The 27,932-nt window shown below is 49.4% G+C and overlaps 2 protein-coding genes across 2 annotated transcripts in view; one reads left to right on the top strand and one right to left on the bottom strand.

The window, feature by feature from the left end:
- Positions 1–2,814: 2,814 nt before the first annotated feature.
- Positions 2,815–13,935, top strand: BRI3 (brain protein I3). The gene is made up of 3 exons (XM_065031620.1): positions 2,815–3,206; positions 4,802–4,916; positions 13,553–13,935. The coding sequence occupies exons 1-3, from the start codon at positions 3,041–3,043 to the stop codon at positions 13,683–13,685; spliced, it is 414 nt and encodes a 137-aa protein (XP_064887692.1). The 5' UTR covers positions 2,815–3,040; the 3' UTR covers positions 13,686–13,935.
- Positions 13,936–14,740: 805 nt separating this feature from the next.
- BAIAP2L1 (BAR/IMD domain containing adaptor protein 2 like 1) overlaps positions 14,741–27,932 on the bottom strand; it is a 31,473-nt gene continuing 18,281 nt past the window's right edge. The window contains exons 4-14 of the mRNA XM_065031617.1: positions 22,562–22,623; positions 22,392–22,463; positions 21,932–22,069; positions 20,821–20,973; positions 20,206–20,373; positions 18,918–19,068; positions 17,564–17,771; positions 17,190–17,267; positions 16,673–16,838; positions 15,973–16,013; positions 14,741–15,505 (exon numbers count right to left, since the gene is read on the bottom strand). Coding sequence (XP_064887689.1) covers positions 15,430–15,505; positions 15,973–16,013; positions 16,673–16,838; positions 17,190–17,267; positions 17,564–17,771; positions 18,918–19,068; positions 20,206–20,373; positions 20,821–20,973; positions 21,932–22,069; positions 22,392–22,463; positions 22,562–22,623 — 1,313 coding nt within the window. The 3' untranslated portion in view covers positions 14,741–15,429. The remainder of the gene's footprint in view (positions 15,506–15,972; positions 16,014–16,672; positions 16,839–17,189; positions 17,268–17,563; positions 17,772–18,917; positions 19,069–20,205; positions 20,374–20,820; positions 20,974–21,931; positions 22,070–22,391; positions 22,464–22,561; positions 22,624–27,932) is intronic.

The following is a 27,932-nucleotide window of genomic DNA, read 5'->3' as shown; positions in this document are numbered from 1 at the left end:
GATGAATGGCTGACTATGCAGGGAGTTCCCATGATCGGTCATTTACAACCAGGACAGTTTTCTTATGCTCATTTCACACCTCACATGTGAAACCAACTGAACGCTCCATAACAGCAGCAGCACGTAACTTTCTGTGGCGTGTGCCCAGCTGACGAGTGCGCTGGCTCTGCTGCCTCTGCAATGTGCTGTAAAGGTTAGGAATGAACTGATGCCTTACGCAAACTCCTGCTCTGGGTGTCCGATGCTGAGCCCTGCTTTGTTCAGTTGCCGTTGTTGCCATCAGACTTCTATTCTGTAAGGAGGTCACAAGAGGAAGGTTTTGCAAAAGCAAACAGCTAAATGTAAACAGGTTTTCCTTTTGCCATCAATTTGAACAGTGGATTTGCTGATTAATCCTGGAGCACTGGGTTAACGTGAACCTCAGTCCCAGTCTGTGGCTGGTGAGGGGGCACCCCCAGCCTTCCCTGAATGAAGCTCTGAAGCCTTGCAAAGGAGAGAGGAAACATGCAGTATCCTTTCCCACTTCTGCCCTTGGGTCTGTGGTTACTGCGTGACGCAGGAGTCACCGCCGGTGAACCACGTTTCGCTCAGTTCGGGCTGTCCGTGCTGGCTGGGGAGGCTGCCCTGTTCGGCCGGTGGTTGCAGCTCCGTGACCGGTGTACCGTGGCTCTACTGAAAACGCAGCGAGGGGAGTTCTGCCCCTGCGACTGGGACACATCCCCGACCTGGGCACGGACAGAGCGCTCCAAAAGTAACTGTGCAGGTTTTTAAATCTCTTGTCATTAAGACTTTGCTCTGTCCAAAGCATAGTCAAGATATTTTAAATCATTTCCATTGTTTTGCAGCCACTGTCCTAACGCAGCTGGAGGTGGTTCATACAGGCAGCTTCCTTACTGTTGGCTATTCCACACTTTCCCAAATCTCACTCATTTAAAAGGGGGATTTTTCCTTGTCACTTGACATTTCGTTTTAGGGAAGTGTCTTTCCCCTAATGAGGAAGTTCTGCATTGCATTTGTGCTTTTAGTTTTTTCTTTCAAAAACCTCATGTAATATTTATACCACTACAGTTACAGTAAGCAAAATGTTTCCTCAGAGCAGGAGCAGTCTGTGACTGCCACAAACCGTGAGCAGTGCCGCTGCAAACCGTGAGCGGTGCCGCCATGACCCGTGAGCGGTGTCCCTGCAAACCGTGAGCGGTGTCCCTGCAAACCGTGAGCGGTGCCGCCATGACCCGTGAGCCGTGTCCCTGCAAACCGTGAGCGGTGCCGCCATGACCCGTGAGCGGTGTCCCTGCAAACCGTGAGCCGTGTCCCTGCAAACCGTGAGCCGTGTCCCTGCAAATCGTGAGCGGTGCCGCTACCCGACGAGTCAGGCGCTGCAAACCAGAGCGAGCAGACGGACGGCAAGAGGGCAGGGATCATCTCACCATCATGTGATGCTGGCGCTGGCTTGGATTTTGGGTTGTGTGCTCTCCATCTCTATCTGTTTCAAGAGTCTGTTTGATTCTGAGGCAAATTGTTTAATCTCTTTTCCTTTTTTAGGTTTTGTTTACCCCCTCCTATGAAACAGGCCAAACCTTCCCTGCCGTGGGGTCGCGCAGTGTTTGCCGTGGGGTCGCGCAGTGTTTGCCGTGGGGCTGCGCAGTGTTTGCCGTGGGGGCAGGGGCCGTGTTGGTACCTGTAGGGAAGGACAAACTTGTGGGTATTTCAAAAACAAAAGATGTGGTGAATCAGATAGCTCATGGGTTGAAGGTGTGGAGGGGAGAGGCCGGAGTTTTACTGGTGATAAAAGACAATTAAGACCCCGAGCTGTCCAGCCATCAAGAACTCGGGTTTCAGAAGCAGCTGCGTCTGGTGAAAGCGCTGTTGAACTTCTTCAGTCTGCAGTGCAGGAGAAGGCAGCATCCCTCTTGCTCTTTTTCTGTTTGATTGATTTTGTTTGCTTAACTTCAGTATTTCTTCTTCTGGCTTTCCCTCAATCTCTTTTCAAGAACTTTGCCTCTTTTTACGGCGTTCCCATTCTGTGTCTGCACCCCCAGAACTCTTGCTTTTTTCCCATTAATGCTCGAGTGCGGCTCTTCCCGGTGGGATGTGGGTTTGCAGAAGTCACTGCAGAACGCAGAACTATTTCCTGCTGATTTTTGCTGTCTCCTCAGACTGGGGGTTCTGTGTAAATGCAAACACGCGCACATAGAATATGTGTATATACGTACACACACGGACACAGTTCCGCTCCCTCAACCTCCCCATGTTTCCAGAGCTCAGCTGGGGTCATTTGGCTACTGCAGGATTTGAAGTGGCTCTTGATATTGTCGCAGGTGCCTGAAACCCTCTTTTCTGTTAATGTGGCTGGGGTCGAGCCCACTCAGCTGGGAGCAGCCCAGCAATGAGCCCCGTCCAGGCCTGGCCCGGGCGGCCCGTTTCCAGCAGGGATCGCATTTTGGGAGAGGAGCACGCGAAGGAGAACGATGCACGAAACCCAAGGCTCTCAGCGAGCCCGCTAAGCCCAGCAGCGGCTGAGTCACAGGGTGACCTGCAGGCCCGGTGACTGGCGGCAGCGTGCGGCGGCCGGTCCCAGCGCCGGGAGCACAGCGCCCGCGGCGGCCGGGACACCGGGGCGGCCGGGACACCGGGGCGGCCGGGACACCGGGGCACCCGCGACACCGGGGCGGCCGCGACACCGGGGCGGCCGCGACACCGGGGCGGCCGCGCGGCGCGCCCGCTCCCCGTGCCGCGGCCCCTTTAAGGCCGGGGCTCCGCGCGCCTCCCGGCGGGTGGCCCGCGCGGCTGGGAGCGGCGTCACGTGGGGCGCAGTCTTGTGACCGCCGCGAGCGCAGCGGCTGCGGAGCCGCGCGGTGCGGGGCGCTCGGAGCGGCCTCCCCCGCGCCAGGGGTCGCTCCCCGGCCCGGGCCGCACGAGGCGCCGCCGCTGAGCTCCGGCGCCCGCGGGCGGGGCGGAGGGGGCGGCGCCCGCCAAGTTGGGCGCTGAGCGAGGGCGCCGCCTGTCCCCGCGCTCCGGCCGCTCGGCTCCGCGGCCCGGCATGGACAGCAAGCCGCTGCTGCAGGAGCGGCCCCCCGCCTACAGCCCCGCCGCCCAGGGCGCGGGCTACGACTACGGGCAGAGCAACTACGGCGCCATCCCGCCCCCGCAGCCCGGCTTCCAGCCGCCCCCGCCCTACCCCTACCCGGGCGCCGCGGCCGCCGCAGGTGGGTCTGAGGGCTGGGGGGCGAGGGGCGCCGGGGGTGCCGCAGAGCGTGAGCCGCGCTCCCTGCCCCGGGACGGAGCGGCCCGGACGGGCTGCGGGGGGCGGCGCTGGCGGGGCCGGGGCCGCAGGCCGGCAGCGGGCTCGGGGAGCGGCCGTGGCCTGCGGGGCCGCCCGGCGGGAGCGGGGACACCCGGAGCCGCTGCCCGGAGCCCGGCGGGATCGTGCTCCCGGCTCCCGCGCCTCAGCCCAGCGCGGGGAGGAGGCTGCGCGGGGGCCGGGGGTCTGGAAGCGCCGCCTCCCCTTCCCCTCCGACCCGGCTGCCTCCGGGAGCTGGCGGCGGTCGTTGTGCCCCAGAACCGGGACAGCGGCTCAGGCAGGGCTGCGATGGCGGGGAAACACCCCGAACTGGCACACGCAGATGCGGCTGTGCCGTGGTGAAACACCCCAAACTGGCACACATAAACACCCGAACTGGGACACACAGACACAGCTGTGCTGGAGGTGAAACACCCTGAACTGGCACTTTGCATGCAGTTCTCTGTCCTCTGGTTAACGCTTGTTCTCTGCTGATACACTTCGGTAGTCGTGGAGAGACTTAGGCAGGTGAGTAGATACAGTCCTTGTGTTACGTGAATTGGTACCTGCAGCCTGTCACAGAGAGTGGTGGCCCCTCGGGAAACGCTCTGCAGAGTTAGGGGAATGCTTCAAAAGTGGAAAAGAACACACTGAACAGAGCAGACGCTGACCCCAGTCATCAAGAGTGAATATTGGGACCACAGATGGAGTTCCTGCTAAGAACTTGGAGCTTATTTTCCTACAGTATGAATATTGCTGATTATTTTTGGTCTAAGTAGTGAGGTTGGTGGACTTCACAGATCAAGAAAATCTGGGAACTGTGCCTGGGAGAGTTCCAGCTGGGCTTTACCTGGGCAGAGTGTACCTTGAGTGTCTGATACACCGCATACATCCAGCCATCCGTTTTTAAAGCTGTTTGTTTTCTTTTAATGTTAGTGCGGTAGTTAAGGGCCTGGGTTTCCTGACTACAGCTGTTAACATTGCACATTTACTAGCTAACAACATGGATTTGCTGAAAGGTGTGGGGTTGGATGGTTTTTGTTTTCTGCTATGCAACCTGTTTCCACTTGCATCTTACCACTCCTACTTCTGTCTCCAGTTACAAACTTCATATGTGGAAGTTAAGGTGGAAACCCAAGGAAGATTTATCTGTTTCAACTAGTTTGTCTGCTGAGCGGGACGGACCTGATGCGTGACGTCCGGAGGGAAAGCTGCGATCGCTCTCTGCTTAAACTGTTTTTTACGGGCCCTCAAACAGCGTTGAAACAAATTCTCAAAGTTAATTATTAGCTCAGTGTCCTTTATAGATGGTTAAATTGTACTAGATACTTGGGGTTATGAAGTGGCTTTGCTAATAGATTTGCTGAGTAATATTTTCCAGCTGTGATTTTGATGGAGCTTCTTGAAGTGCTTGGTCAAGACTACGTTTCTGGTTTTTATTCTACATTCTGTTTCCATACTTTTTAATTGTTATTTTTTTGTGCTTTACATGCGGTGACTGAGGTTTTTCTCTTGTTTTAGGGTATGCTGTACCTCCACCGACATCACAGCCAAACTATTCGAGCACGTACACCATCATTCAACAGCCCGCCGCCACCACTTCTGTAGTAGTAGTTGGTGGCTGTCCTGCCTGCAGGTAATACAGCTCTCTGGTTGAGAAATAAATCGGTCTTAGGTTTTACTTTTTAAATTACAGGTATCCATAGAATTCCTTGGTTTTTGATAGTTTCTCATTGTGTGTGTATTAGAATTGAATTAATTGAAAAACTAGAATTCTGATAGTGGAGAGCTTTAGTTTATGAAGTGTGAGCTTGTCCTAATGGGCTCGCGACAACCGCTGTAATTAATAGAGTAGACTTTATATATGAGTCTGCTCTTTATGACGGAGGAGGATCTGTAAGTGGTGTGTTTAATGAAGAGGCAGCTCAGTCACGATGTCAAGGATCAGCGCTCGAGAGGATGACAGGAAGTCCTTTCTGGTGTCTGTGCCCTGTGACAGTGAGCAGCGTGATTGTGTTGTGAAACTGTAATTCCTGAGCGCGGTCACTTGTGGTCATCTGGGCGTCCTGTGGCAGGGCCCCGCTCCCAACACCCAGACCGCGGAGCCGGGCGGGCGATGGTCAGGGCTGGTTGAAAACGTCGGTATCTTAAGGGTTTAAAAGATGTTTTACTTTAGAAGTCTTTTGACTGCAGAAGAACAGGGACATTAATAGATTTGATTGAAAGTGTTAATCTGATGAAGCGGTGAAAAGCAGAAAACGTGGCCAGCTATGAGCTGGAGTTGCAGCAAAAGAACAGCTTCCCCGGGAGATCAGCAGCCACCAGAAAGGGAAGGAGGCCCCGTTTCCCACCGGTAAGGAGCTGTAAGCAGCTGCAGCCCCGCGCTTCTCACTTCTGGTGCCGGGACGTTCGCTGGGGGGTGAGGGCAGCCGGATTCCGTGGGGACGCGGGTGCGCCGGCCGGCTCTGCCTGCCCTGCAGCATCATCCCCTGCCGGTGACGTGTGGGAGTTGGTTGCCCTTGTGGTGTCCCGTGAACAGGTACTTGGGATTCTGCAAGTCTGAGCCGCCGCGCACCCCTTTCAAAAAGTGTGAGAAACGGACTTGCTAGAATAGCTGCAGCGGTACCAGGTGTCAGTGTGATGGACGCGATAGAGGCTGTAGCGGCAGAGGCCTTTGGTTTTGTTGGAATTGGTGCTTGTCTGAGAGTCAGTACCAGCCTTCACAGGTGGAGTCAGATAAGTCTCTTGTGGTGCTGTGTAAAAACAGGTGCCTGCTGAAGTGCTTAAGGCTGAAAAACCTGCACCAGCCGGAGCTATTGCTCTAGAACTTGTGTATTTTAACAGTGAGGGAGAGGACCCACCGAGCTCGAGAGGAGGCGGTGGGTCCTGCCGCCTGAGCAGCTACGTTAAAATGCTTATGCTTCAGCTCCACCAGTAGACAGGAAAGATGTCCGAGCAGCCTGGTAAAAGGCAGGCAGAGTGTTCTGCAGACCTTGCAGCCCTAACCCGATAGATCTCAAGACATTTTACTATGAAGTGGTCTTGCAGTGGCTTAAGACTGGCGGACCATTGCTGCTATCTCTAAGATTTTTTCCTTTTTCTGGAAGTTATCCTGGGCTGTTCTAGGGGACACCTTTGACACAGTCATGTGCAAATATAGTATCTAACTAGCCAAATTTGGGAAAGTGAGCTTTCTTTTGTAAGGTGTTTTTAAGTGAAGCCACCAGGCTTGCTCTGCCGGAGGTACCAGAGGTACCAGCGCTCCGTACGTTGCGGGCTCTTAGCTAAACGAAATACCCGCCCCAAAAGCCCGTTTGCTCTGGGATCCTCGCGTTTTGTTTTGGGCTGTGAAAAATAGAAAGTTGTGTGGAGAGCCGTGGCACGGTGATTGCTCTGAGGCGCAGTAGCGCGCTGCTTCACCTGTAGGGCTCTTGGCAGCCCTTCTGGAATGCTCTGGATCCCGAGACAAGTGACTGTGTCTAGTACTGGTGTGCCGTAGTTGTCTTTGCAGCAGTGCTGGTTTTTTCCTAGCTGTCTTTAGAAAAAGAGCCAAGTGTCGGGGTAGAAGGGAAAAAGGAACGTCAGATTGCTTGTCATCTGAGCACCGGAGGAGCCGACAGGCTGGTGCTTGAGGAGAAGGGGCAGGGAGGCCGCGTGGGAAGCGTGGTCCTGGAAACACTCGCAGGAACCTGCGGGTCAGGGTTCATGTTCTGGGCAGTTACGGTGGCTGATTCTGTTAGAGCTCATAATCCTCTTTGACTTCTCAGGACCTTAAACATAGTTCCAGTTTACTTCCTCGGCCTAGAAACCTATTTTATGAAGAATGCAACATGCAGCTATACTCTGAATGCAACACTGAACAAAAGAGTTGTTGAAAGGGCGTTGCTAAACATAAAGTTACTAATGATACATAAATAACTTTATTAAACTGCTTTATTGTATATATATATATATATAAAGTAACTTCATTAAAGGTAGTTGTGCTGTTACTGTTCTGATTTGATGCTTATCACTAGAGAAGTGCATCTGCCTTAGATGTGAGGAAAGAGCCGTGCTCGTGGCTGTGAGGTGACCAGCAGCGTGGGCTGGAGCCCAGCGAGAGCCCTTTCACCACCACGGATACAAACCAGTCTGCACACCGGCATTCGTGAATGTTGCTAGTTGAAATCGAAACCATTTCCAACTTAAAATATACGCTGTTGAGGAGAAATACGCAGTATTGGCTTGTTATTTGGGTAAGAGACTGTTTTAGTGCAGTCACAAATGGTCTAGCTGCAGTATAGTAGATCTTCAGGCTTGATTTATGCTATGGAGGAATAAAAAGCACAGTATCTCCAGAATAGCCTCTCACAAGCAGGTAGCATGCTCCTGGTCGCTGTATTTCTCTCTCTGAGGCATTACTGCACCCGGGCAGTGACTCCAGTCCCTCGTGCTTAGTTACTCATTAGTCACATCATCCTAGTTCATCATTGGTTGGTGTTACTTTCTAATTACAGACTTCAGTGTTAACGTCTGTTCTGTCCCTCCCTGCATTATTAAAACATCTTAGGTGGTTGTGATTCTGTTGTCTTAGTGAGAATTCTTCTCCCAGCCCTGATGTTTGGAGAATTAAACCGAGTTGCAGAATATTGTCAGCTTTGTTGTTTGTAGTTGACACTTAAGGATCAGCCTAGTTCTGCTTTTGAAATACTTTGTGTTCAAGCACAGACTGAGCCATTGCAGCCCCAGCTGCGGGTCCGGCCCTGTCGTTCTTCCAGCTCCGAGAACACGGTCCGGCTGCTCTTGTGCTCACTTTCAGTTTCTCTTTCTCTGTCTTGCTTTGCGGGGTGGAACAAACTGCGAAGGAGCGGCTGCTTGCTTAGTACTGAGCAGAAGAAAGGTCCCTCTGAAAACTGTGAAAACATGACCCGCACCTGATGTTTGCAGAAGTCGGTTCTTTCAAAGTGTGCACGGAGCCCGTGATGGACCCCGTTGGGTCTTTGTTTTCCCGTTCAACAAGCACTCGGTTGTTTGGCAGAAGGGGCGGGGGAAGGACCTTCCGCCAGCGCGTCCTGGTGGCCTCCTCTTCTGGCAGTCACAGGCACCCGCTTGAGAGACGCGGCGGGCGGCTCCAGGTCACAGCAACACCGAAGCTTCGTCCAGGACTGCTTTGATCAGACGGCGTTTGTTCTCAGGTGACTCGCGGCCTTCTTCCTGCCACACTGCTGGTTTGGTTTGGTTTTGGACATAGTAGTAAGTTCTCTTGTTTTGGTTGAAATGTTTTCTTTGATAAAGTGCTAATATACTCTGGGAAAATTACACTTAGGTGGTAAAGTACTTCAGAATTTCAGTCTTCTGGCTTTATTTCAATCACAAATGCTGTGCGTGGTTTGATAGAAGGCTGTTCAGGATACAGGATTTCTATAGTTACTCACAACAACTATGTTTAAACTTTATGCAAATATAATTTCATAATACATGCTGATTAAATACACAAGGAATTATTTAGAGAGCATGTCTGATATTCTGAGGAAATCTGCAGCTTTTCAGTTTCTAGCAGCAGGCTGACGTGCTGGAGGTCCTTTTGCATCTCGTGAGCGAAGCCGACTTGGAGATACATTCAGGAGCGCTACGGAGAGGAGAAGCTGTAACGTGCGGCAGCTCCCGGCGCTGGTTTTTGTCTCCAGGGTGACCAGCCTGTGCTGGGCTTGGTGCCGCTCCCTTGTACCACCGCGTGCCGCTGGTGTAGCTGCGCGCTGCTCCGGTGTTCCCGCGCAGTTCCCGCGCTGCGGCGCTGCGGTTCGGAGGCTGGAGCGGTCAGGGCATGGAACGCAGCGGCAACTCGTGCACGGGGTGCGGAGCGGGAGCCGCGGTGCGGCCGGCCGGAGCAGCTGCCGCGAGCCCGCCACGCGGCAGCCGCGGCTTTCCCTGCTCGGCACGGCTCCAGCCGCGGCCCCGAGGAGGGCAGCCGGGAAGCCTGTTAACGGGGTCCCCGCGAGAACCGCGCAGCTCTTGCTGTTTCTGAGGATTTGTGTTCTGCTGGTCTGAACTGATTTGTGGACAATAAGCAAAACACGGTTTTCTAATGAATGAGACTTCATGTGATTAATAAGATAGAGCAGCAATGTATTCCCTAATGGGGCCAAATAAAAACGGCAGTCTGGTCCCTAACGCCCGGTCTGTCACTGGGCCTGAGTTGATGGCTTTTTCTTTAATTAGTGTCACCATTTGTCTTGGTGTCTGTATTCTGGCAATGAGGAGTTCTTTGTAGCAATGAGTTGCTCTGGGTGAGAGGAGGAAACCGGCCGGGTTTGTTGGTAACCAGAGGCGATACCGGTTTGGCGGCGTGTGCAGATGAGTGAGGGAAGCGCTCCCCAGGTCTCAGTTCACCGTCGACTGATCTCCCCCAGCTGCGGGAGTTGTGACTGGCAGTGTAGCCGGGTCCGTGAGGCCGGGTTGTTGGTGTGAAGCCATGAGGCTTGTCTCGCCGTTAGCCTGTTCTCAGACTGGCGTTAAAGCGCTGGTGCTACTGCGTTAGAGAAGGCTGGTGGTTTGTAGACGCCGAGATGAAGGCTGTTCCGTGGGCAGCACCTCTGGCTCTGCAGCCAGCGCCCTGCAGGGAAGTGCAGCCTAACGCCAGCGCAGGCTCGACAAATCTGCAGATACTGTGGTGTCTTACTTGAAGGTGACTGTTAAGGGCAGTTTTGTTTACACGTGTGCAGCTTGTGTTGAGGAGGGCAGGCTAGTTGCTCTGTATAGGTTTGGGCTCCTTCATGTGGATACGGATCAACACCGTTCAATACACCTTCAGGCTGCGGCTGGAGGAGCTGGCGTCTCTCTCCATGGAAATCAGCACCGTACGCATCCCGTGCACACTTAGTATTTGCATTGTCAGCGCTGCTCAGGTGGAACTGAAACGCGCCTGGCCTTGCTGCTGCCGCTGTTGCGTTAGCTGGGACAGACACAGACAGGCGGTCTGTATTTCTGTGTTCCAAGGTGGAGATGGGGTGTGCAGCCTCCAGTCTCGGTGCTCGCGGCTGCTCTGACGTGCCCATTGCCGCGGTGACCCCGCCAGGCGCAGAGCGGGAGCGGCGGGACGCTGGCTTGACCGTCCCGCTCTCCTGACGAGCGGGAGCGCGCAGCTGGGGACGCCCGCAATGCAGCGCCCTTTCTTGTCGGGTCGTGCAGAGCTTGTCGTACAACCAGAGTCGCTCTGCTTAGCTGGGATGACCTTCTGAGCTTATTAGTAAGGGATGAAAAATGCTGATAGGCACACATTTAATAGTGCAGTGGAGTGTCAAGTCTGCAAATGCAGGTGTTAAACTGCATGATGCTGCGTATGCAGATCTCACTGTTGGCCCTCTGATCTCCAGCATTTGGCTTAAGATGTTAATGTTCTAAGACTTATTTTCGAGAAGGGGACTGTCTGAAAAGTGATTTCGTTTTAAATACTCGTCAGTGGGAATAATCGATGTTACTTTATGGAGCTGGCAGCTGCAATTATAGCTTAAATCCAAGACACTGCTTGCAGTATAAATAAAGCTTTCCACTTTATTTTTAGATGGGGAGTGGTGCAGTTATAATCAGCTTTTATGTGGTTTATGCTGTAGAACAAAATTTATGTTTGGTTACATCAGTGAATCTACAGTTTGAATGTGGAGTCTCTAATTGCTCTGTAGCTCAGGTGAGATACACAAGCAAGGCTAAAATACTCATTGTCCTTTATAAAAAGTGTTGGGTTTTTTCTCCTTCTAAATTTAGTGGCTGGCTGAGCAGCGGTTGAAGTGCTTGTCCCAAATTAGGCGGTGACACCAACCACCGGAAGCCAGGAGGAGCGGGGGACGTTATGCTGAGTTTGTAGGAGTAGCCACAAGGCTGCGAAGATCTGAGCTTTGGGACACTTGTGTGCCGGGACTAGGATCCGTATTTCGATTTGAGCGTTAGTCGGCATCGTTTACTTACTACCCCAAAGGAGCTCTATGTGAGGATACGAAACTGTAAAACCACTGCTGGGATCAGCTGTACCCTGACAATTCCTTTATACCGAATATGAAGTTGACTTCTGTCACAAGAACTCTGTAAACAGCAATAAAGTCAGTTCACCAAAAGGAGGGACCAATACTGGAAACTTAGGTGGAACATGGAGTTGTGTAAGCAGCGGAATATCAGGAACGCTTTGAAAAGCCACTTACGATGGTTGAGGGGAAGGAGAGTGGTTCTTACGTTTAAAGGAGCTGTAAAGTTTTACCCACCGCAGTAAGGAGATGGTCTCCAGTCTGCGTCTTGTCCCTTCGCTCTGTTCACAGCAGGCTGGCTGTGACTGCTCTGTAGGGAAACAACAGCTCGTTGGCCTTGGCACGCTGCTTGTAGCAGGTATTCCAGGGTCACTGCGCTCCGTTTGTTGACTTTCGCTGTACCAGGGAATCTTAAGAGGACACGTCTTGTCCAAGGGTTTTGCTCAACTCCAGATTTTGACTATTTAGTATGACTGCTCAAATTTCTCAAGTCTGGATACTCAGGCTTTCCTGTTTGTCTTTGATTTGGGGGTGTTCATGTACAGCACTTCAGGAAGAAGTCGGGGACTGGCGTTGGGATTCTGCTGTCACAGAGCTGCGGGAACAGCATTTCTCATGCCGGGTGGTCATTGATTCGGGACTCAGCCCAGTGATGTCCATAGCAGATTCTCCTATAGCTGTAAAGGAACATCAGTTTTTGGAAGCAGAAACCGGGCATACCTGCCGAGGGTTGTTTTAACGGTGATGTGTGTTTGGCCTTTGGACTTTTCTAGCTACCAGAAATGAACTCGTGAACCAGCGTATGACCGTAGTGCTGCACCCCCGAGCTGGGGGACTTAGGGAGTCTGAATGTGAGGAGTGAGCGTAGTCCTGTACGCGCTTATTTAACCGGCACCCTGCGCAGCGCAGTGCTGGCTCGTGACGTGCTCCTTCACCCAAAATCTACAGGTGGAACTTCTAAAGTTCTCCTTATCGTGCTCAGTAGGTCAGAGCCCTAAATGCCCAGCGCACCTGCCCCTTTGCACGTTGATTATATTGACCTGTGCTCTCCGGAGAAGGACAGGCCAGCGCCCCTGAGAGAGCGTGCTGGCGCTGCAGGGCCCAGCCGTGGCCACGCTGTGTGTTCGTTCGCAGTAACAGGCTGACACAAACCTGTTCGTATCCGCTCTCCGCAGTGGTTTTCACTTGCCCAGTGAAAGCGTGAGCTGGTGTTTCAGCAAAGCCCCAAACCAGCATTGCGCAACTCGCTGCACATTCAAGTATTGCCCTTAGGAGAAAGCTGAGAAAAAGCACCGAATCATCAGATGGAAACATTCAGAGAGTGGTTTTATTATTATTATTATTATTTTTTCTGAAAGAGCTGTAGTGCACGTACACTGTGGAGACCTGGGGTCGAGTGGGCTGAGAGGGCTCGCTCCAGGACACTGTGGAAGGCAGGCAGGGCGCACGTGTGACCACTGCCTGTTGTAAGAGACCCAGACAGCTGAGAAATGGGGTCTTGGCGTGCAGTAACCAGCGTAACAACACTGGTACAGTTCCATCTTTGCTCTGTATCACCTGGAAGAGTCAGTGAATGATACTAAAAGCAAGCTTCCTTCCCTTTTTATGAGAGTAAAATGTAGTGACACTAAGGTTTAGTTCTAGAAAACTGCATCCTCACTATGCAGGAAAACTTGACCCCAAGAAGGACTGGCAAGGAATACAGTTTGATACTCGCCTGCAGTCTCTGTCCTGGATGTGTGAGCTCTTACTCCGGGGTGGTTGCTTGGCAGGGTGTGTTGAGCCTGGCAGCAGGAGCCACAACGTTCGATTGCTTGGGGACCACGGTGGCTTTAACACGACCGCCCGTGTCCTGCGGCTTTCGGAGCACGGCGTGGGACTGTTCCCAGCGCACAGCGGGTGCCGCCCCGTGCGTCCTCAGGGCACCCGACCGACTGGTCCTTGGAGCTGGCGAAGCTGCCCAGGGCTGCGGTGGCTGCGGGTCGTTCTGCGTGCCGGTCCTGGAGTACGGTGACAGGAGGATGGCTGCGGTCTTGGTAGCCTTCTTATCTACAGTCGGATCATCGGCATGTTTCCTGTTTTCCTTTAAGTGGTGTAACTCAAAATCTTGTCTTTTAATGGGAAAAACAAAACAAGTCCTAAGAAAAACCCAACCCTTTGTGCTTTATCTTGCTTTGTAAAAACTGTGTGTGCTTCAGTGGCTGCGAGATGACACCGTGGTAAGTGCTGGGCAGCCGTGGCGGTTGTCCTTGACCGAGCCTGTTCTCTGTTCCTGCAGGGTCGGCGTGCTGGAGGACACCTTCACCTGCCTCGGTGTTCTGTGTGCCATCGTCTTCTTTCCCATTGGGATTCTGTTCTGTCTCGCGCTGAGGCAGAGAAGATGCCCCAATTGCGGGGCAGCTTTTGGCTAAGGGGGTGAACGTGGACGTGCATATGGAAGCGACAACTGTTAGCGTACTCTTTCTAATGTAAATGTCATGTACAATCATTTTATTTGCTTCAGACCTGTTTTGTAAAGTGTGAAGAAATTTAGTCTCTTGCATGTAATTTAATCTTTTATGAGCATGTGCATTGCAAAACATGAAAACCCAACTTGTTTTCCATGTTTACTGGCACCTGTTGACAACTAAATAAAACTGCTTTTCCTTTTGCAGTCCTCAACTCATGGCTGGATTATTAGGTATGTGACTAATGTGTCTGATAACGTGTGCTCTGAAAGTGGAGTTAATAATCCCAGCTACAAAGAGGGATGAGTATTTGGCAGAATCCTTCTGATACTAAAAAGACACGGTTTGGGGCTGTACCTGAAGCACGGGGGGTGTTCTGAGGAGGGCGGTGGACGTTTCTGCAGCCCAGGCTGACGTGCCTGTATCTGCTTTAGAGAACGGGCCCTGGTGTGGGTTACACGTGTGGAAAGCTGGTGGAAGTTCTGCAGGGTCCCCCAGCGGACGAAGCCGGAGGACGTGCGATGGGGCTCCGCAGCCATCACATGCTCATGTGCTATTTTTTGCTATTAAGTAAGCGAAAGGCATTTCACATGACTTGACCTCACTGTTACAGGAGGCGGCAGGCGCGGCGGGATCGGTGCTCCGGGGCTGTACGTGTACGGCTGTAAGGCACAGTGACCTGGAGCAGGTTCGTCACCGGCAGCGGTCGCAGTACAGACCCCATACGGCAGGTGGGAAACGTCAGAAACCACCCAGTGCTGCCGCAGCGTGAAGGGCCAGGTTTAACACCCTATATCGGTTTCTGAGATGATTATTGCTGTAGGAAAAGCCTTTCAGACAACATCTCCATTGGGATGGGACGGTCTGGGCCTGCGGTAACAAACGCTGCAGCTGCTCGTGCCCGAGGCCGAGCGCAGGGCTCTGTGCGGCGTGAGCAGTTACACGTGTTCAAAGCGGAGTCGTTGGACTCGCAGCTGCAGTAATGGGGCAACCTCAGCGGCAGCTTTTCACGTTAGCACTTCAGAAAAAACATGGCACTGTTTTATTATGACTTTTTATAAGACTGAAGTTTGACAACGTGTTTTAAAGAGAATGATCATTGAAGAATGTGTGGACAGTACATTAGACAAAATAGATTTATGTTGACACTTGAAAAATGTATATCTGAACATGAAGCAAAGCATTACAAATTGTCTATTCTTAAGGGATAAATATTTATTTATAACCTAGTGTGTCTGTCTTAAACAAAATGACGCATGATCACTTTATACAGGCGATTCTCTATTCTGGAATAAGGCAGCTGTTACATTGTTCTGTTTGGAAAAGAAAATCGTCTTATTTAGTAAGTGGCAGGTGCAGGTTTATATTCTAGAACTTACCATTGGTTTCCAAATAACGACTGACAGAGACTCGGAGTTGTGAGCTACTAGTTACACTGGTTTAACTAGCTCCAAACTAGCTCCAGGATCTGCACAATTCCTACTACAAAGAGGACACTGTAAAGTCAAGCCTAAGTGCTCAAACATCAGCCCAAAGCAATTAACTCATTAGAAAGTACAGGTTTTCGAGAAAATCAGAATCCATCCAGTATGATTCTATGGTACAGTAATTAAATTTAAATAAGTTTTTAGAGCCAGTTTAGATAGTAGTTGTCATTACTGAGAATGGTCCTTATACGGAGGAAGCACAGGGTACGGACCAGGTATCTTCACCGAATAATGGGCGCTGATCTGTCGTTCGTTACCGTTGGTCTGAGTTTCACAGTTGCAAAAGGGTTTTCTCCACTGAAAAGCAAAGCACGAGGTCACTGCAGACAGCGCCGAACCCGCTGCAGCGCGGGCGCTTCACCCAGCGGGTCTGTGCAACCCCGTGAGCTGCACGTTACACTGAGCTTTGAGTTGTTAGAACCAGCTTACATGTGAAGACACACACGAGTTGGGAAGTTAATGCCCGGTTAGATCTGGGCCTTTTTTTGTTAAACAGCTCCCAGTCTTGACAGATTTTTGGTTTTAATAGTTTAAGTTTTGCTTCCTGTTAAAGTAGCGGGGAAACCCCATTTTCCCGAGAAGGGCCTGGGCACCGCGTGCCACTCGCCGCCGCTCTGGAGGGATCTGCACCCGTTTCAGGCACCGTGTTCTACCAGTGCCAGAGACTAAGTCAGGAAAACAGCCTCGCTTCCCCTCACGATCAACACAAAAGCAAATATAAAACCTAACCCAATTCAATTAGTGTAAAAGCTTTAAAAATATACCTTAGAAAAGGTGGTTTTATAATGCCATTCAGGTCAGGTTTCTGTAAAAGAAAAGAAATATTTGCATGGATTTACGAAACCATGTTACAGGTGATCTTGCCGTCCTGCTAAGGAAAAGACTGTCATTCCGCGGGCTGAAACAGTCAGCCATGTAGAATAAAGATGGCTGTGTAGTTCACCTGGACTGTGGACGGGCAGTTATGGAGAGCAGCATTATCTCAGAGTTACTTAGAAAGTTAAAACCGGTGTTAGCGTGATGCGGCTGGTTTGTTCGTGGTGTCCATCCCACCCGCCCAGGTTTAGGATCAGCAGGCACCTGGGTCCAGCTGGGCAGTTCACAGTTCAAACAGAATGAAATGTTACTGCAACAACCGGCAGCCAGAAGAAGAAGGACAGAAGTACTTGCAGCACAAGTGTCAACCATACCGGTTTTGTAACACAACTGATCATCTGCCAGTTTCACAGCAAAAATGCCACAACTAGGCTGGGGGCAGATCTCGCAGAACGAGCAGCTGTGTGTTCGTGTAACTGCCAAGAGGGTTTGTCCGCGAGCCGTGATCTCCCAAACAGCTGCAGCAAAGGCCACTGAAGTACAAGTGGCTAAAGCAGAGTATCCCAGGGCCTCATTTAAAGCTCAGCTACGTACATCGAGAAAAGCAAACAGGGCAGAACCTTTGGATTCAAGGTATTGATTACTTACCGGACCTGCATTTTCCGGTCTGTCGGTTGGTGTTTTAACAGTCGTACCTTTGGCAGACTCCACTCCTTTATCTGTTTGTGAAGAGCCCAGATAGTCTGGCGGTGGGAGGACAACGTCTCCTTTTTCCACAAGATTTACAGAACTAACACTGCGGACTGGTGCAGGGCTGCAAGACAGAACCCAAACATCAACGGCTCAGTTCCTGTAATACATCTGTCTCACTTATCTTGAGCCCCAGGAAAGCACAGAAGTGCAGGAGCTGAACGCTGACAAAAGGTGTGAAGTCCCATTGCAGTCAGTGGGACTCGGAATTCTGAGGTTGCGGTGAAGCGAGTTCTTGGGTCTGGGTGTAACCACTACAACATGGTAATGTAATCAAGGCATCACACTACAGACTGTTAGAAAGCACTTACTGTATATATCGCTGAATAACTAAGAACATGAGGGGAACAATAACATTTTTACTAAGTGTTAGAGAAGATTAAGGCATTTCTGCAAGTCCCACCCAAAATATTACCTTGGAACTGGGACAAACGCTTTTTCTCCTGCTGGTTCTTGCAGTGGTCTAGTGTATGATGATGGAAACCATCCTTTTCTGTAACGGGAAAGGGTTTCAAGGTCATATTATGCAAAGTTGGAAAGATCTTTCACAAGACAACAGCGGACAAAACACCAGACTCAGTGAACTGAGATTCACCTTCTAAAGACCCGATTTCTGCTGATACCAAATCAGTTTACAAAATCTCCCTGAGGCAAGCGCGGTGGTTCACCGTACAGACAGACCCCCCGAGCCCAGTCAGTGGCAGCCGGCATTTACTGGTGTCTGCTAACAAAATCTGACGAGACCCATTTTCCTTCACGTTCAAATGGGTAATCTCTGGATTATCTTACAGTTTGGTGGAGTCGTGTTCCCCGTACAGCCAGCCATCCTTTTCTTCAGCTACGAGGAGCGTGATGATGTCGCCCTGTGCAAAGCTGAGCAACGTCTTGTTACTTCCAGCAGTATGTGGGAAAATTGTCTTTACTTTTTGCCTCTTCATTATATTCAGTCCCGTGGCAACAGAAGCTGAGCGCGATAAACTGGCATCGTCCGAATTCTCTGTCAAAAAAGAAAAACAAAGCAAAAAAGCAAAATCAGCTACATACACACTAGCAAAATTAACTGCAATGAGGAGTCTGACAGGAAGAGAGAAGGAGATAAAGGAATACTGGAGTGCAAGCTGAGTTCTGAGACTTGGTACTGCTTTGGTTTGCAGGCAGACACCTCTCACCGCCTGCCTGGCTCTCACCGCTTAACAGCACGTGCATCACAGACAACAGACAGTTCAACCAACAGACGTTAAAACTTATGTAAAGCTTCAACTTGCTACTTCTTTCCTCTTTTGGCCTGAAAAATGCTCAATGTTCACAGCTATAAAAAACCTTGGAGAATTTTCCATTCTAAAGAAATGTGCGTATGAACTCCAAGATTTCTCTTTCAAATGTGCATTGCACTCGGCGTCAGCTGAATCGACAGGAGCTGCAGGTACGTGGGGCTTCGCAGAGCCCAGATGTTCACCAGAAGATGACTTAAAGGAGGTCTCAAAATTACACATTGTGTGCCCAGTATAATATATTGTAAACACGTTCTCAAGGAAGAAATGCTGGAATTGCTATTATCACATTGCAGTGTTCTGCATTTCTCAATGCTGTGATCTGGGGTCAGTTCTTCCCCTTCCTTCCCTACAGCAGAGAAAGTAAAAAAATCAACACACTAGAAACTCTGAAAACAAAACTTAATAGGAGTTTACTTAATAGGAGTTTACAAGCCTGTGCTCCTTTTGCCCCATGTGCATTCCTCCCTGACTGCCACATGCGCTCAAGGGAAACCAAAGCAGGACTACAGTGGTGATTTGTTCGTGGGCACTGGAATGATCACTCACATGTATCTTGTTCAAAATTATAGAATGTGTTCTTCCGATAAGACTGGAAGTCATAAGAGCAGTTAAACTGGGTTAATCGGGGACACACGGTGATTAAAATAGAATTTACCCATCTTGACCTGGATTTTACTGCAAACAAGTCTTCTCTTCTTCTAAGGCATATTTCTCCTGCTAGGTAACATGTAAATACTTTGTAAAGACCATTTTCTGCTCCTCTGTATGTCCTGGCATTCCCATCACCGCAGCAGTGAGGAGCTCCCGAGGCAATCCGAGCGCTGCAGTGCCCCCCGTGCGGGTGTCGGTGCCGAGGGGGCGACGCTCACCTGCTGAACCGGGTGGCTTTTCAGGAGACGGCCTGGGAGCCGCCGCGGGGTTGTTGAACATGTCGACCAGCGGGCTGGTGAACGCCCGGCCGGGGGGCGCCGGGGGCACCTTCGACGCGTTGTCGTGGTGAGGATGAAAGTCATCTCCAATCTAGAGTCACAAGAACAGCATCCCAGTACTGAGGAGACAGTGACAACTTATGTGCAACATTAAATTCTAGAAAGCAATCTTAAATACTCCCAAATGGTACGTATTTAGCCCCACCAGAAAGTCCTCACGTTCCCGTGAAATTGCTGACAGAATGGTCTGTAGGAGGCTGCTGTCCCATGCTAAACGTTCGTTAGTGGGAATGCCATGGTGGCCCTTTTGTTCCACTAATAGCACAGTTACACCTGGATAATCTCCAGATCTTTTAAAAAGTTTATTAATATCATTTAAAAATTTAACTACTAATGGTGACACGACATACAAATACATAGAATTTAACCTCTAATATGCTATGAAGAAACAGGGAGGGAAGAAGGAAAAAGGAAGGTAAAAATCCATAGAATTTAACCTGTACTCTAACACGCCATTGAGAATCAGGGAGGGAAGGAGGAAAAAGGAAGGTAAGTAGAAAACATTTTGTTTACATTGAACTACTGAGTATGTATTACTCTCACTTAGAGATGAGGACACAGGACACGGGGTGGTTGGAACAGCATTCCTGAGGCTGAGCTCTGCACAAAGCCCTGCGCCCATGCACAGCGAGCCATGTCCCCTGCACAGCGAGCCATGTCCCCTGCACAGCGAGCCATGCCCCATGCACAGCGAGCCATGTCCCCTGCACAGCGAGCCATGTCCCCTGCACAGCGAGCCATGCCCCATGCACAGCGAGCCCTGCGCCCATGCACAGCGAGCCATGTCCCATGCACAGCAAGCCATGCCCCATGCACAGCGAGCCATGTCCCCTGCACAGCGAGCCGTGTCCCCTGCACAGCGAGCCATGTCCCATGCACAGCGAGCCCTGCGCCCATGCACAGCGAGCCGTGTCCCCTGCACAGCGAGCCATGTACCCTGCACAGCGAGCCATGTACCCTGCACAGCGAGCCGTGCCCCCAGAGCTGCCCCAGACCGGGTTCTTCAGCAGCAGAGCTGCAGCTTCATGGTTCTGCTCTTGCAGAACCAGTACATCCTGGCAGAATGCACGTCATACACAGCCCCAAATGCTCCAGTACAAAGGAAGCCAGTGGAGCTGCTCTGCTCCCTCTGAGAGAGGGAACCGCTACCCATCAAAGAACAACATACCAGGGAGCTTCTCTCTATCATTGGTGAAGGCTGTGGAGTTCCTGAGACCGGGGTGGACCCTGGCGTCCTTATTTCATCGATCATCATTCGGACTTTTTCAGGCACTTTGGTGGCGTCGCTGCAGATCTCCTGCCAGCCGGGCAGCTTGGCCTTCAGGAAGTCCGCACACTGCGCCCGAGTTTAAAACGTACTTGTCAAAGATACGCTTCTTCATAAAATTGCACAGACCTACTTTATTATTATTATTATACCAAAATAAGAACACTTTCAAAATGCAAGTATTTGAAAATATTTTCACAAGTAATACCTCTTTGAAATAAATAACACAGTTTAGAAAGAGGCTGTCCTCCTTCAGGGTCAGATACTGGGAATACCTGATCAGTCCACACATTTTTTTCTTAATATATTATTTTTACAAAGTCACCATATCCCTTTATTGTTGCTACAATACATATAAGAAACTATTGCATTGTAAACCATTTCTCTGAGCTGACCACAACACTTGTCTGGCACTACATTGTTCCCAAGTGCTCTCCGCACCGCAGGAGACACTGAACATCTCCCACGCCACCCGACCTCAGGAGTTTCCCTTCTGTCCACACTGCCGCCACTGACCTGGATGTGGTAGAAGTGCATGTGCTGGGTAAAGCTGCAGTGCTTGTCAACCAGGAAACAGAATCTCCTCTTCTCTTCAAGGAGAGCTTCTCTGCAGCCTTCTGCGATGAACCTCTGAATGTCGCTCTGGCGGGAGCTCACCGTTTCCAGATACTAAGGAAAAAGAATCACATACAGTCTCCAAGTTCTGTTTGAAACTATACCAGTTACTGAGGGAAACTCCTAAAGCCTTAGAAGAAGTTTTTGGGCAGGTGGGCAGGGCAGGGCGGCTCTGCTGCCATGTCCTTCTCTCCATGCACGACCAACATTCTCTCCATGCACACCCAACCTTCTCTCCATGCACACCCAGCGTTCGTTCTCTCCGTGCACACCCAATGTTCTCTCCGTGCACACCCAGCGTTCTCTCCGTGCACACCCAGTGTTCTCTCCGTGCACACCCAATGTTCTCTCCGTGCACACCCAGCGTTCTCTCCGTGCACACCCAGCGTTCTCTCCGTGCACACCCAGCGTTCGTTCTCTCCATGCACACCCAACCTTCTCTCCGTGCACACCCAGCGTTCGTTCTCTCCATGCACACCCAACCTTCTCTCCGTGCACACCCAATGTTCTCTCCGTGCACACCCAATGTTCTCTCCGTGCACACCCAGCGTTCTCTCCGTGCACACCCAGCGTTCTCTCCGTGCACACCCAGCATGAGAGATACATGACAACCAGAGTCTGGCTTGCTATGAGGTCTCCTCATTGCCTTGCCATTTCTTGTTTCACCTCAAGATGGCAATGCTGTTTTAAGAGCAATAGGAAAGGTAAGAATAAGTGATAACAGAAATTGGCATTTGCCTACTTTTGGGAACTTAGAGCAAATGAGTACTGAATTTGCATAGCTCGGCTGGCTCCCTGTGCAAACCTCTGCATAAAGGTGTCGTTGCAGAGGTACTTTAAATATGAATATCAAGGAGTGGTCGAGGGTTGAAATGTTGCAGATCCAGAAATGGTGGGAAGCTTCACAAGTTTGAAAACGGCCTCAGATGTGACCTGTAATAGCTGAACAGGTTCTGTTGACCAGTCCTCACACAGAGAAAGAAACACGTAACGTAAGAGACAATGCACTGACCTCCATTTCTTTATGTTCGTACTTCAGTACATTTCGTGTCCCTTGGCTTTTCCTTCGGATTTTTTTCAGCTCAGCCTGGGACTTCTCTAAGGAATCCAGTTTGCTTCTGTGTTCCGTTTGGTACCTCTTTAAAGTTGCCTGCAATGGAAGCATTTAACACATCTCACGGTGCACTCTGCGTGTAGCTGACCAAAACGCGCTGCCAGGATCCCCGCGGTATTGCTGACACACACCATCGAGGTAGGAAATCGCCTTCCTCACCTTTAGTTTAGAAATGCTGTTAAGTCATGCATCGGTTCCCTTTTTAACTCAAAAAAACATAAGTTTTTTTGCCATGTTTATGTATCTAAAGCTCAGTTCTAACGTGTTGATTAATTAGCTGTTAGGGAACAATTTCTGAAAAATGTTGTGACTAGGAATAGATCAATAAAATACGGCATTTAGAATTGAATGTACTTACCGTCATGTATTTTACATCCAGGTCTGTTTTCCTCTCCAGTTCAGATATAATGTCTTTATGAAATTTTTTGAACTTCAAAAGCAAATAAATGAAGGGTTATTAAAAAACAGAAAAAGTAATTTATAATTTCAAAAGGAAAATCAATTTTTAAAAGAAATGGTTTAACTTACACTCTCCTCTAGACTGTCATTGAGTTTCTTGTGTGTTCTTGAAATTTCTACGAGAACTTGGCCTGTTGACAAACACACAAGCATATTTGTGTATTTCATAGAGTTCTGAAGTTAGTTAACAAAGCACAGTAATCAACCAGATTTAACTATATATTTATTAAGTAGAATATACATTTAAGAGGGATACCGCTCATAAGTGATAGAAGAATAATAAATCATATGTTATGTTATTGTGCAAAAGGAACATGGAGTGCCAGGCAAAATAAATCCTTCCTTCTCCCCAGAACAGTCACATGGATTTAGTAACAGCCTCTTGTCTTGCCAAGTCAGAGAACAGCATACAGGAACCAGAGATAGTTGTTACTATCCAAATAGCTGCTATCCGTGTTTAGTCTGGAAATTAAACTTTATTAACTAACTGCACCTTCAGAATTAACAAAGTAACCTTTCACATCCATTCACAGCACACCTGTTAAACAGATCCGATAAATACACTGATTAACCTCCACCCTGCTTCACCAGCGGCCGCAGCCTGACCGAACGCCCACGCAGCCGAGGAGCCGCAGATTCCTCTGCGCGCTCTGCTCAGCGGTCCCACCGCGCTGCCCTCGGCACAGCCCGCTCCTGGCCGCGGGCCGTTACACCCCACCTGTTGCGTTTTGCTCTGGGAGGACATAGAGGAAAAAACCCTCGGTCCTTCGGGTGTGGCTGTGTGTGCAAACCCACGTCAGCTGTGCCGGCCGGTCCTGCCCTGTGCACACAGACACGCCACATCACATCACCTCCCTCTGCAGGGACGGGTGCCACGTCACCTCCCTCTGCAGGGACCGGTGCCACATCATCCCCGCTCCGTCCCTGGCGCTGGCTGTGACGCAGGCCTGTGTGCCAGTCTTGTCTGGGAGAGTGCGACACCCTCCTGAGAGGAGCAGCCAAAAGTGCCAAAAAGTGTCTGGTTTGACCTCACCACATTAGAGCTGTGGGCAGTGACCGTGTCTCAAGCAGGAGGACTAAACCTGCACTGGTGCTGTCCTAAGGCACGGGCGGGCCTGGCAAAGCCGTGCCCAGTTCTGCGTTCCTGGTGCGATCACCAGCAGGGTCACCGCCTGGGACTGCTCTGTGCGCCCGTCCCACCTGTTATCTTACACCTGAGCTGTCAGACTCATTTTCACCGGGGGCCACATCTGCCTCGCAGTTGCCTTCAAAGAGCTGAACGTAATTTTAGGACTGGATAAATGTAACTACTCCTGCATTACCCAGTCCTAAATTAATTAACTAAATACTGTAAGCGTGGTCTGCATTATTACTTATGGGAAACACGAGGCGGTTCGGGAGAAGCTCGCGTCCCTCCTGCCTTTCCAGGAGTCCCCCTGTGTCCCGGCCCCACGCTGCGCCCCGTGCACAGCACACCGCGGGGCCCTGGAAGCAGCAGTCGGAATACAACGAGAACAGTCAGCCCCTGGACTGGTAGAAAAGGAACTCACGCTCAGAGGGGAGGCGGCACACACAGGGGATGCTGCATTTCTCCCTAGTCCCGAGCGCTAAACTTTTTTGGTCGTATTTAAAGTTGCTGGTGACTACAGAAATACAAATACTAGGAGAACTGGGAGGTGCTGCAGTGAGTAGTTGCTCCCAGGCAATAGAAAAGTAAATACAATGTAGTTACATAAACAGCTGAAGTAACAGGCATGAGTTAAGCCAGGTTATTTTAAGGCTGTAGAAGTGAATACACATCAGCCCACAGTGTTTCTGTTTCACCAAACTCAACTGAAAAGATACAGTTTAGACTGTAATAGGCTGTTAACAGTAGAAAAAATTTGTAAACACTCATCTGCAACTTAAAAAGGAAAACATGTTAAAAGGAGTCAGGAAAAGAAATTCAAGAAATACAAATATTAATAAAACAACAGAGTGTGTTTAGTTAGGGACCCCCGGCACCAACACCGCACCGGGACCACAGACACCGAGCCCACCTGTCATCGTGTCCAAGTGGAATGGGAATTCAACAGCCTCAGTATAATATTTAGATTTTAATTACAACAGTGAATTATAGAATAGCTCTAATGAAGACAATGGGTTATTCTGGATTAATAACAGCATAAGCTAAGGCCAGGCTCTAATGTTCAGTAATTATTCATCTTATAACAAGGTACAGAAAACTATTTAAGATGAAGACAAACATGTATTTCTCACATCGACTAAAAATATTTTCCTGTGTATTAAAGCTGCTCATGATCAGGTTTTGTATTTGAGAGCTCGTAATACGCAATAACCAAATATTAACCTTGTCATCCTTTATTGGCAAACCTCAAACCCAACAAACACAAGACCTGACTGTAGTGCAAGATAACAGGCCACTTAGGTCCAGTTTGTGGCAGACAGACCGTAAATGTGAACCGGTTTTAGGCATCACATTATGCAATTAATTAATAATCCCAAACCACCGGTCTGGATGATAAACTGTTAAAATACTTGTCTTTCAAACATACTTCTTTCTGCTTTCCATCCCCCCTCTCTGAAGGTGAAATCTTTGTGACATTCAGTATTCCCACATTTGTTTTAGGAAACCAAAACGCAGTTGCAAATGTTTACAGATAGACAGCTGCTCTGTTGTTTTGCTGTTAGAGGGGAGAGAAGAAATCATCTCCTGCGTGGTTCTTGAGACCATCCTGCATAACACGGCTATAATATCAAACATGACCATGAGCAGTAATGCCGAGTTCCGTAGTAAATTGATTTTAGTTTCAAAGAGGTTCAATGCACAGATAGAAAGATATTTTAAACTGAAATCTCAGGAATTTGTGGAATATTTTTAGGCTTAACCAAGGCTATTAGTTGTTTTTATATGTTCTGTGAGAAAATAAGACAGACTAGAATTCCATTAATGGTGTCGGTTTTGTTACCAAAGAGAAAAACCACCACCCCAACACGCGTGGCAGCTCTTTCTCCGCACACGGCGTCCGTCCCGTCCAGATGTCCGCACTGCAGATGGAACCGGCCCGCACCACAAACACCCCCGCAAGGCCAGGACCAGCCGCGCTGCAGCCACGCGTGCCCCCACGCCGGACCGCACCGGTTACCCATCTCTTCAGCTCTTGCCCAGTGTTCTTCCCCATAGGAGACTGGAAGAACCAGTTCAAATCAGAAACAAAGATGGAGCTCAATCAGTAGAGCTCTATCATAGAAACAAATATGAATGGCCACCAATGAATTCACTTAGAAATACTAAATGGCTGTGTTAGAATGAAGACAGTATTCATTGCATCTCCTTATTTGAAACAGACTTCAATTTTGTTTTATTTAGAGGAGGCCACTCTTGAAAAATTTCAAGTCTCTTAACAGAGAGATTTTCTTAGATGTCTGGGAACGGACAAAGTGCTTAATTATATCTCTCATTTATCTCCTGCTGCCCTATTTTGCATTCAGGCAGGTCTAGTAACTTCACATCTTGGAGATTAAACCGCCTAATTATAGACATTAAGCAAGAGAATGAAAGGCTGAGTCAAAGCTACACATGGAGACAATATGGTTCAAGTACATTATTAGATTTCGTTTCTGTCAAGATCTCTTTCCCCAAGTCACCCTTTGCCCACAGGAAGCTGTTTAAGGCAAGGGAAAGGCAGAAACAAAGTCCTTTCAAGCCAATAGCCCCTGAAGATGGTAAACCAGAAAGTTTCAGAGGCAGACAGCATACCAAGTAAAACTGATTGAACAAAACACCTGTTGAGCCTCAAATGCCTTGTATTTATCATTCTTCCACAAGAGGGATTTATTGCAGAAGGATTTAATTGGGCAACAGATGCTTTAAAGAAGGTAAAAACCCTTAACGGAATTTAATGTGAAAGGATAAAATCATAAAGAAGGATAAAGTAATGTAAAAATTCCCGAGCTCTAACTGCACTTCGCTTCTAATACAATTTGTCCAGATTGCTTTAAAAAACCCACAAGCTGTAGAATTAAACCAAATATGCTCGTAAATCAACAGGACTAGGTCAAGTCTGCCCTTCCGTACTGCACGAACGGACGCGAAACAGGAGGCAAGGAGGAAACGTCTCCGTAGTTCATTTTATGAAATGGCACTGACACACGACCATTCGGCACCACTTTCTGAAGGTGACGGCGCAAGGTGAAGAATCAAACCAGAACAAAACCCAAAAGAAAGGAGGAGAGACTCCAGAGTGTAACGAGTATTTAGACGCAGCGCCCTGAGGCAGCGCCGCTAGAGAGCTGTGTGCTGCAGAGCTGTGTGCTGCACAGCTGTGTGCTGCTGTGTGCTGCTGTGTGCTGCTGTGTGCTGCTGTGTGCTGCTGTGTGCTGCTGTGTGCTGCAGAGCTGTGTTCTGCTGTGTTCTGCTGTGTGCTGCTGTGTGCTGCTGTGTTCTGCTGTGTGCTGCTGTGTGCTGCTGTGTGCTGCTGTGTGCTGCTGTGTGCTGCAGAGCTGTGTGCTGCTGTGTGCTGCTGTGTTCTGCAGAGCTGTGTTCTGCTGTGTTCAGCTGTGTTCTGCTGTGTTCTGCTGTGTTCTGCTGTGTGCTGCTGTGTTCTGCTGTGTTCAGCTGTGTTCTGCTGTGTTCTGCTGTGTTCTGCTGTGTTCTGCTGTGTTCTGCTGTGTTCTGCAGAGCTGTGTTCTGCAGAGCTGTGTGCTGCTGTGTTCTGCTGTGTTCTGCTGTGTTCTGCTACAACAGCAGATAACTACATAAAATATGTAAATAAAACAAGAATAGAAGCAAAGAGAGTTTCTTCTAAATGCCATTCTCAGATCAAATCTGATTTTCAGATACACAGAGCTCTCTCTAAGGCTGTGAACAGCAGATATGTTTCTGTGATATAACTAGCAAATAAGTCCATTAATTTAAAACAGATTAGGCATGGGGTAAAGGAAATGAAAAACCCCTCCAAGACACAATGGCCGAAATCTGGGTTTTCATGTACTAGTCCAGTCAAATAAAATCCAAAAGTGATATTGATGATGAACCACGAGGAATGAAACTGAACATTACGATATTATTGGGTATGTAAAAATATTATTTAAAGTGCTATACAGTTAAAGATACGTAAAGCTACATAAAGACCTGGAAATGCAGTCCTGCTAACAGCATGTGCTGTCAGTTGTTTACAGGAGGCTCCCACACTAAATAAACAGCGGTGGTTACTCATTTAACACAGAGTCTGACGCTTTCAGCTCCGCTTTAGCTGTGTCAGCATTTTAGATGAAGTTGCTTTAAAAGCACCATTTCTCATCTGAAGTTAGCTTAGCTCACAATATTTCAAGTAATTATCTGACACTGATTTAACGCTCAGCTAAGAAGTTTCAGTTTCTCCACAGCTCAGGTTTATCACTGTTTTTTCAGAAGTTCCATTACTTCTGAATATTTAAT

The sequence above is a fragment of the Columba livia genome, chromosome 15, assembly GCF_036013475.1.
Source record: "Columba livia isolate bColLiv1 breed racing homer chromosome 15, bColLiv1.pat.W.v2, whole genome shotgun sequence".
Classification (NCBI taxonomy): domain Eukaryota; kingdom Metazoa; phylum Chordata; class Aves; order Columbiformes; family Columbidae; genus Columba; species Columba livia.
The sequence above is the reverse complement of the archived record's forward strand: the minus strand, read 5'-3'. Positions and strand labels throughout refer to the sequence as shown.